A 10,343-nucleotide genomic window follows, 5' to 3' on the forward strand; every position below is an offset into this window, starting at 1 on the left:
ACAGGGAGAACATGCAAACTCCACGCAGAAAGGACCCCGCCAACTGCTGGGCTCGAACCCAGGACCTTCTTGCTGTGAGGTGACATTGCTAACCACTACACCACCGTATTATTATTATTATTATTATTATTATTATTATTATTGAAAGAGTTACAGTAATGTATTGTTTATCTAGAGTTGTACAGTACTGTTACTGTACAAGTGACAGAGTAGTGGTACTGTAAATCTGAATTACAGGAAGTCACTGAGTTACTGTAAAAACCTTTGAAGTGTCTAACAGTGTATAACTTGTTGCAAATGTAAATAAAGTTTCTTTGACTAAAGTGGTCCTGACTGAACTGCCAGAGCTGCTGTTATAGAAATGTATTCATTCAACACCTTCTGATAATCATGTTTGAAAATTTAGCAGTGCTATGGTATAATTTGTATTCATCACATTAGACCAATTAACTGCATAACTTTGTTACGCAAAGCCACGTTGCTTTTTATTTGCTCCTGGAATGTTGGGAAATTTGGCTGACCTCTCCACAGGAAGAATATTACCACATATCTCATGTCCACAAGTTTTCCTTGCAACTCAGGAAAGCTCAGTGGAAAAATAAACAAGCTTATCATTACTGCATCGCTACATCTCCATGGAGCCTCATTAGTCACCACAAAAACAGAAGTGTGAAAAACAGAATCAACAAAACACCAGCATCTCATTTCAGTTTTGACTCTGAGCTGCAAAGGACTATTATTGAGTTTTGTAAGTACTGTATATAGTGACAGTGTTGTCCCAGCTGCTTGTACCTATTATTTTGAATCATTTATTAGATGCACTGTAAATGTTGATTGCTGTGTGTTATTGATTTTCATAACTGTTGCGTGTGTGTTAAACTTCAGGTCCATTTTTTTCATTTGCTTTTCTGCACAGCTAAGACTTTCATACTTATTTTCATACTTTGCACTTCAGCAGTTTCTTGGCTCGTGACTTTTTGAACTGATACTTTCTTAAAGTTACAAAAAACTGTGGCCCACTCAGGCATGTTCAACATCCTGGATGGTTTATTAAATTTTTTTCTTGTATCTTTTACCCCAGCATAATTGTTTAGTGTTTGATGCTGAATGGCAACAGTGTGGAACAGCACTAGTCCTGATTGGAAGGACCAAGCACCCAGGTGAGGACATATTACATTCCAGATATTAAAGGCAGTTGAATGCACTTTTAAAACAAACCAGATGTTCTTTGTTGATGTTAAACTGTTTGTATTCATGTGTGCAAATTGTAATTTTATTGTGCTTTGTGTCTTAGAATGTTTTGCCAAGTATAAATGACTCAGGCTTTTGTGTGAAACAATTTGAGTAGGTTTGAGGTAACGTGAGATCTACAATATCAATCTTCTACATGAAACCAAATGATTAGTTCTGCTCTTTATGCAATATCAATATTTTCTTAAATATTTGCTCATAACACATGATTAATAACAAAACCATTGGCATTAATTCACACATTTTTTGTAATAATGCAAGTATGAATGTGAACAGGCAATTCCTTTATGTATATAATGGCACAACATTAATTGAAGTACTTGTATGAATTCTATACCGTGTTGTATATAATGTAAATCATGAATCATTCTGATTAAAAAAAAAAGTTAACACTTTATTTTGAGAGTACCTACACCTTGGTATACATCTGTATTAAAGCAATTCCAGAAGATTCTTTGTATATTCCTACATATTTTCATGAAGGAGAGATGATCGACAGACCCTGCTTACCATTATGGGCCAACTGATAGACACTGTTCAGTCTCTAATTTGGTTTTCACCTTATCTTTTGAACCTTTATAACTTAGTTTTTATTAACCCTGTGAAAATCTTCTATAGGAATCCTATAGAACAAGTTCTAAATCTGTAATCAGGAAATCCTGTCGCACTTTAATAATAATTTTTCTATAGGAAAAAAAGTTCTATCGGCACATTATATAGAAAAAATTCCTAGAGAGCAGATCCTTGAGACCAGTTCTGTAGACCAGTTCCATATACCCAGCAATTCTGCAGCTACTATTGCAACAGGTTATTTTGGCATTCTTCCATGCAAGCTGCACTGTTGATCAGTCCCTAAAATTTTTCACCTCGATATACACATACTAGTAAATACTTGCAGTATGTTTTGGAGTGAAACTTATTCGATATTTTAAGATAGGTCATTATGCATCCTGCTAATGGATTTATACTCATCATCAAGAAATTGCATCATCAGTGGTTTATTTCCACTAAAATGCAATTACTGCAGGTGGTCCCATACGAAAAAGAACAGTAAAGAACTTATAAGAATTTACCACTGTCTTAGTAGTAAATCCTTATAAATATAAGGATAAATCCTTATAAGGATTTATAAATAAATATATATGCCATGTATGATTTACTCCTGAAAGTGGCCCATTTTGCATTTTCCTCATACAAATTTTTTATGAAAATCTAGTATGTATGAAGTGAACATTGTGCATGGTTTTTACAGATAATGTGTATGATGAATTTCACCGTCTTTGTATGCTTCATGTAATGTTTGTAGTTTTAAATTATATTTTACAGTTTAAAATGTATATGCCTTTTATATGTAAATCCACATATGTTTGTGTTGGATTTACATATAAAAGGCATGTACATTTTAAACTGTAAAATATAATTTAAAACTACAAACATTACATGAAGCATACAAAGACGGTGTAATTCATCATACACATTATCTGTAAAAACCATGCACAATGTTCACTTCATACATACTAGATTTTCATAAAAAATTTGTATGAGGAAAATGCAAAATGGGCCACTTTCAGGAGTAAATCTTGCATGGCATATATATTTATTTATAAATACTTATAAGGATTTATCCTTATATTTATAAGGATTTACTACTAAGACAGTGGTAAATTCTTAGAAGTTCTTTACTGTTCTTTTTCGTATGGGGTATGAAGTTTGAACTAGTACGAAATGTATAAATTTAATAAAGGACCATATTTTCCCAAAGAAAAGTAAACCTACAACTGTAACTAATTTTTTGTTGTTTTGTTTATTTTGATTTAATAACATGCATCATTTCTTGATTTGTGCATCTCTCACATGTAAGCTCCTGTTTGTTAATAAATCTATACTGTATTTCAAAATAATTCCTACTTCTTCCTCCAAATAATTTTGGTGATCAGATGAGTGAAGTTGAAACCAGTTGGCTCAGGCACTGAAATTTCATGATATGTTCATGACATTTTAGCCAGACTTACAGCCTAAAGTTCAAAAAGACAAATCATATTGCATGCCAGCAAGCTGTATATGGTCTGGGGTCCTCTGGGCTATCTCCAGTTCCTTTAGAATGGTTTACCCAACAGTGGTGCCACCACCATCATATAAAGGAAATATTCTTGAGTAGACACAACACCACCAAGCCAATAAATAACGTTCAAATATAGATTTCTGATAGAACTTGAGTTTTAATAGAACTTTTCTGTCCTAAAGAACACACTTGGCAAGTTCTATAGAATGCTGAGAAAAGCCTATAGAAACTTCTTGTTCTATAGGACACAATTCACATTCTCCTGTAGAACCATGCTGAATATATAGGACGTTCTATAGAAAGTCCTACAGAGTTCCATTGAGTCCTATAGGACATTATTTGCAGGGTTAACAGCCCTATCATGAGCGATAAAGAAATTTTCTACAATATTTCCACTTATCTTAGCAGTGCAGAAGTGCATTTACTTTTTAATAAGAGCATGGAATTTAATGTGCTTTATTTGAAGTGCTAGTTTCATTCAAATCTAGGATTGAATAATTACTACAGTACAACAAACATATTTATCATGTCCAGATTCCAACTAAATTAATTATTTTAAAGCCACAAACCTAAAATGGTCATTATGAATGCAATTATAGCACTGTTATGAAGAGCTATGTATATAAAGATACAACTTTCTTAACTAATAAATTCCAAAATAAGGATTAGAAATTAGCAGTAACATATTTACAAGCCCATAATGGTAATCAGTGCTTATGCTTTTCTCTCTTCTTCAAGATAAAAAATAAATAATTTCATCAACTTCACATCAAATATCTAATATCGTCTCAAGTTTTGATATAAGCCTTTCATAAAGTCTTTGGGCATAGCTTATAAAGGCCCCATTTAAGCACCAGTTAAAAGTGTTGCCCAAAAAAATTTACATCCTTCCTCTATTTATCTACTTCATGAATTTGACCTGCCCTATACAAATGATGGAATTGAATGAAAGTTATGCAGTAGAATGAATGTGTTAATATTAATGAATAAATGAATAAAATGTTCTGAAACTAGTTTTTTTATATTTTAAGTGAATAATAATTTTCAATGAGCAAATTAAAGTTGATATTAAAAAAAAGCAATGTCATGCTATTTTTACTCCAAATTTTGACAATTAAGATAACAACGAAAGATAAAACTGAGTCAGTTGAAGCGATTATTCAATAAACAAGCACTGGAGTCAATGCCCGTTCTCTTCAGTCAGATTATGCAAATAATCTGTCTAGATCAAGTGTCTGACATTGCCAATCTTTTCTTGAGTACAAACATTTGAAGTACTCATTTCCTGGCACATGTAAAAATTACACAATGCAAATAAAAAAGATGACTCACATGATGATACACTGCTTTGCTTAAGTTAATAAACATATGTAACCCCTTTGTCACCCAGCACAGTACAGGCTATTTAGAGTTACACTAAATGACAATAAATAATGGTGCAACAGGATCCTGAATTCTCAGCGGTGGAATGATGAGCTGGCTGAGATTCCTGATGCCATAAATTTACAAGTACAATAGAGATATAATAATAATAATAATAATAATAATAATAATAATAATAATAATAAATCTAAAGAATGATAAATTTAATCGTGCGGTGCCTCCACTGTGAAAATACTACTCTTACCTTTGAAGCTAGTGTATGGTGTATTTCCTCAGAATTTAAAATAAACAGTAGTGTATGAGTGCATTAAACCAGTGGTGAATGCAAAGCTAATAGCCTATCTACAGTGTGTAAATGTCAGCACATTCAAATATTGTTTAAAAATGAGCAGCCAATACACCCAAGATATAATTAAATAATAATGATATTTATTAATAAACAACAACAACAACAACAACAATAATAATAATAATAATAATAATAATAGGAAATATTGCTATAACAAATGCTTCCCTGAGAAGCGAGGAATGAATTGACCAAAGTTAGTAAAACAAAAAAAACCTGCAAGAGAGAGGAGTGTAAACAGTTTTCACTCAAAGCGTTAAATGGAGTCTCTCGCTCAAGATTAAAGAGACAAGTAAGGTTAACAAGACAAGTAGGCAAAAACAAACACCTTAAAAGTTAGCTAATAAATGGCTGCAGCCCTACAGGTATCAAACCTTATTAAGTCGTCATTAAGTGGGTTAAGACAAACAGAGATTTAACCAAAATGCCCATCAAAACCACACAAGCTACATAAACAGTAGAGGAAAAAAAAGAAAAATATATAAAAGTATCCAATCAACAAACAAGAGCACTGTTGGGGCCCATTGGTGCACTAGTTCGCAACTCCCTGAGCTGCAGGCAAGACAGCAACCACTGCAATGCCCATCCAATCACCGGTCGAGGCGGTAACGTGTGTGTGGTGGTGTCAGTGTAAGTGTAAATTCACATTGCTCGCAAACCGATCGAACAGATCGGAAGGCTCCCTGCAGTCCCGAGAGGCGGTACCCTTGGCTGGTCTCCTAGCCAGGTGTTATCCCCAGCAGCAGCTCTCTGCTGGGCCCAGCACCAGAGAAACGAGAGGAGTCCTTGGGGGAATGACGATCCTCAGCGGTGATGTAGAGCTAACAGCAGTCAGCTAGGCACCAGTGGTGTAGCAGTAACTCATGCTAGCTAGCCAGCTAACCCCAGTAGCTAACAGCAGGACAACTAAGTTAGCCTTACCACTTCAAAATGCAAACAAAAAGGGGACAAACAGCAAGGAGTCCCTTCGAATGATCACCGACTTACACAGGTCAAATTTACAAGCTGTATAGTCTCCCCAAACCAGTACTGACACACTGCAGAAAATGGGATCCTCTCTCTTCCAGGGCTTGACACGGACTCACATGAGCATCTCTCACGAGGCGATAGAATGTTGAGAGGGCTCGCGATTTCGCGGGCATTAATGATGTACAAATTATCATTGGTTGATAAAATTCAAATAAAAATACAGAGAACAAATAAATATGATTGGTCTGAATTTACAGTATGTCATAACACATCAGAGCAGTGAAAAATATTCTTAACTACAAGGCATTATGGTAAATAGAGTTAATTAACATAGAAGGTCAGTCCAATATAGAGTATAAAATACAGTATTATTTTAGAGGACCTTTAGAAGATAGATAGATAGATAGATAGATAGATAGATAGATAGATAGATAGATAGATAGATAGATAGATAGATAGATAGATAGATAGATAGATAGATAGATAGATAGATAGATAGATATGCTATTGTTTGAAGGAGAAGTTGATCTTGTACTCATTTGCTATGTTTATGGCTCAATTTAAGCATTGTTCGTCCTTTTATCTATACATAAATTTGGTCACCAAGATCAGCAGTCAAAGGGATGATACTCTGAATGAAATAATCATGCTATATTTTATATTTCATACTTTCTTCTTACTGTTTGCAGCACAACATATGATTACTCTGATTCTCCTGAACCATGTGATCTTGGAACCCATGCAAGCCATTTTCTCCCAGTGCTCTACTCCTTGTTCTTCGTGGTGGGCTTCTTGGGAAATATGCTGGTGCTGTGGGTGATCCTGAGAGGTGCTCAGATGAAAAGCATGACTGACGTGTCTCTCCTGAACTTGGCCATAGCTGACCTCTTCCTAATCTTCTCTCTCCCCTTCCTGGCTCACTATGCCCGAGATACCTGGGTTTTTGGTGGTGTCATGTGCACTCTGGTCCTCAGTGTGTACCACATCGGTTTTTATGCTGGCATTTACTTTATTGTGCTGATGAGCATTGACCGATACTTGGCAATCGTCCATTCTGTGTTTGCCTTGAGAATCCGAACAAAGGCTTATGGGATTTTAGCTAGCATGATCATCTGGATTATAGCTATTGCATCATCATTTCCTGAGCTACTGTATCTTGGTGTCAAAACTTATAGTAGGGAAATAGTTTGCAGTGCTTATCCACAACAGGGAAATCACAATGATGTGAGAAGTGCAGCTTTCATAAAAATGAATATTTTGGGCCTGCTAATTCCACTGAGTATCGTGGGATTTTGCTACTCAATGGTGCTACGGAGGCTTCAGACCCTTCGTAATTCCAAGAGACTGGCCGTTCGTCTTGTTGTAGCGGTCATGGTGGTCTTCTTCTGCTGTTGGACACCATACAACATTGCAGCATTCTTCAAAGCACTGGAACTAAAGCGCATCCTGCCTCCAGGGTGTGAACTCAGCAAAAGGATCCAGTTGATACTGCAAGTCACTGAAGCTGTGGCATACTCACACACCTGCCTCAATCCATTCCTCTACGTGTTTGTGGGTGAAAAGTTCAGGAGGCAGCTCGCCAGGCTTCTCCTCCAGACACCATGCAACCATGTGCAGTGTATGAAGCTCTACATGACCCGGGCTGCAGCCTCTGTGTATTCACAGAATACCACAAGTGTAGATGAACGCTCAGCTGGTGTCTGAATGGAGGAACATTTTTTTTTTTACAACTCAGAATATGCATAAATGACTTTCATTTTGTATTTGCATGTGTTATATACTGTATCCCTGCTTTTAGGTAAAGATGATAAACATGCTTTTTTAAAATGCATTGTACACTCTCAAAAATGTTAGCTGTACCTATAGCACTTTTAACATGTACCTTTCACCTGAAAATGCATATGCAGTGTTACCTTGTGTTACCCATCCTCCTCGCACCTTGTGGCACATAGGACCTTCACAGAGCATCTCCACCTTTCCTGGTTGGCCACTAACACCCTCATTTCCTCCCATGAGCCCCAGCCTGACTTTCCTTCCTCTCTCAGCTGTACGTCTCCATGTGGTCTTAGCTTTTCCTCTTTTCTTTTGACCTTCTGGCAAACAGCTAATTGCAACATTGCTATTATCATCCCGATCTTGCCTTAGGATGTGGCCAATCATTTTGCATCTGTAGCACTATACATCCTCACTTAGTGGCTTCATATTTGCTCTTTCCAGGAACTCCTTAGTACTGACGTGTTCTTGCCATCAAATTCGGAGGATTCTTCTTAGACGCCTGTTATGGAACACATCCACTGCTTTATTATCTCCCTTGTTCATTTTCCATGTTTTGTACCCATAGTGCATATAGTGTGCCTTTAAAAAAGATGTGTAATACACAATTGGACTGTAATTAAGTCTTGATTATACTTGCTTTTAACTAGACATAAATCATATGCAAGATAGCTGTCACATGGTTGTTTGAAGTGCTGTTCATGCATGTCCTTAAAATTCTGTTAGGTGGTGCAAAACCAGGGTAAATAGTGGGGTAGTGAAGCACCATGTGGCTGACTAAACAAACTATAATTGTATTTCAAATTGCATACTTTTGTAATATTCTAGACAGTTTTTGAGTACTAATACAAACCATATTTCAAAATAAATGATCTTTTGAATATGAAAAATCACAAGGATGTGAGAAGTGCGGCTTTCATAAACGTGAATGTTTGGGCCTGTTAATTCCATTGAGCATTATGGGATATTGTTACTTGATGGTGCTACGAAGGCTTCAGACCCTTCATACTTCCAAGAAACTGGCCATTTTTCTTGTTGTTGTGGTCATGATGGTCTTCTTCTGCTGTTGGATGCTGTACAACACTGCAGTATTCCTCAAAGCACTGGAACTAAAGCGCATCCTGCCTCCAGGGTGTGAGCTCAGCAAAAGAATCCAGCCGATGCTGCAAGCCACTGAAGCTGTGGCATACTCACACAGCTGCCTCAATCCATTTCTCTATGTGTTTGTGGGTAAGAAGTTCAGGAGGCACCTCACCAGGCTTTATATATTGGATATTGTGTATCTTGTATAGTAGTCAAGACAAGTTTATTTTTATAGCATATTTAACAATAGACATTGTCCCAAAGCAGCTTTACAGAATTTTAGTGACTTTAAACATGAGCTAATTTTATCCCTAGTCTATCCCTAGTTTATCCCCAATGAGCAAGCCTGTGGTGACGGTGGCAAGGAAAAACTCCCTCAGACAACATTAGGAAGAAACCTTGAGAGGAACTAGACACAAAAGAGATAACAGATAGTGTGATTAAAACATTTTTAACAGTTTTAACATGAAGTCTGTTTTGTCGATGTTAGAAACTGTTCATTCATGGAAACTTAAGTGCAAAACTGTTCATGACAACTGCAGGTCCTAAAGTTAGCAAGTCAACTGTAGTCCTCAGCCGGAGTCACGTGATCGCCTGGACAGGGATGGCTGCTTGATGACTTAGCTCCCGGCTCAACTTCCTTAAATAGTGGTTTTGCCTGGTAAATATTTGAATAGAATTCTACTTTTGAGCGCATAAACTCTTCTAAAGTGAGATGACTCACAGAAACAAGCCCAAGGGCCAAGATGTTGACGCCATTGCAGAGGCTCTGTTAGAAAAACTGGAACCTCGCTTAGCCCAAATCCAACGTGTGGGGGAACACAACAAGCGGAAGCTAACGGCTATCCACGAGCAATTAGCAACGCTAACTGCAAACCTTAACGCCGTCAGGTCCGAGGTTGACACTCTCAAAGCTACCATGCAGAGTAACTCCGAGACCCTGGATGAACAAGCCCGATCTCTGCAAGTCATGGAAGAAAAATTGGCAGACATGGAGGACAGAAATCGGAGATGTAATATCCGTGTTATGGGATTAGCAGAGGGGCTGGAGGGCTCGAATGCAGTCCAATACCTGACGGAGTCTCTCCCGACATGGTTCCCTAATCTTGCAGGCGTTCGTATCGAGATCATGAGAGCCCATCGGATCTACAGAAATCATGCGGGTGAGTCGGCTTCCACCCCCAGGACCCTGATTTTCAACGTACTCTGATACACGTCGAGGCAGGCTATCCTACGGGCAGTGCAAGGGGTGAATCTGAACGTCGGGGATCGTCTAGTACGATTCACTGCCGATTACAGTAACTTCACGGTGAAGCGTCGCCAAGCTTTCCGCATCGCCATGGATTCAGCTCACGATAAAGGCCTGGAGTTCTTCCTACTCTACCCTGCGACACTGAAGATTAAAGACGGCGGCCAATTCAGGTCGTTCACATCTGCGAGGAAGGCTGAGGACTTTGTGCGTCAACATCGGGCTAT

The 10,343-nt window shown here is 37.6% G+C and overlaps 1 protein-coding gene across 1 annotated transcript; it reads left to right on the plus strand.

Annotated features, from left to right (window-relative positions):
- The first annotated feature begins 696 nt into the window (after nt 1–696).
- Nucleotides 697–8,680, plus strand: LOC132885893 (C-C chemokine receptor type 4-like). The gene is made up of 3 exons (XM_060920417.1): nt 697–748; nt 1,082–1,160; nt 6,701–8,680. Exons 2-3 carry the CDS (start codon nt 1,108–1,110, stop codon nt 7,713–7,715), a joined length of 1,068 nt encoding a protein of 355 aa, XP_060776400.1. The 5' UTR covers nt 697–748; nt 1,082–1,107; the 3' UTR covers nt 7,716–8,680.
- Nucleotides 8,681–10,343: the final 1,663 nt, after the last annotated feature.

Source organism: Neoarius graeffei, chromosome 5, assembly GCF_027579695.1.
Source record: "Neoarius graeffei isolate fNeoGra1 chromosome 5, fNeoGra1.pri, whole genome shotgun sequence".
In the NCBI taxonomy this organism is placed as follows: domain Eukaryota; kingdom Metazoa; phylum Chordata; class Actinopteri; order Siluriformes; family Ariidae; genus Neoarius; species Neoarius graeffei.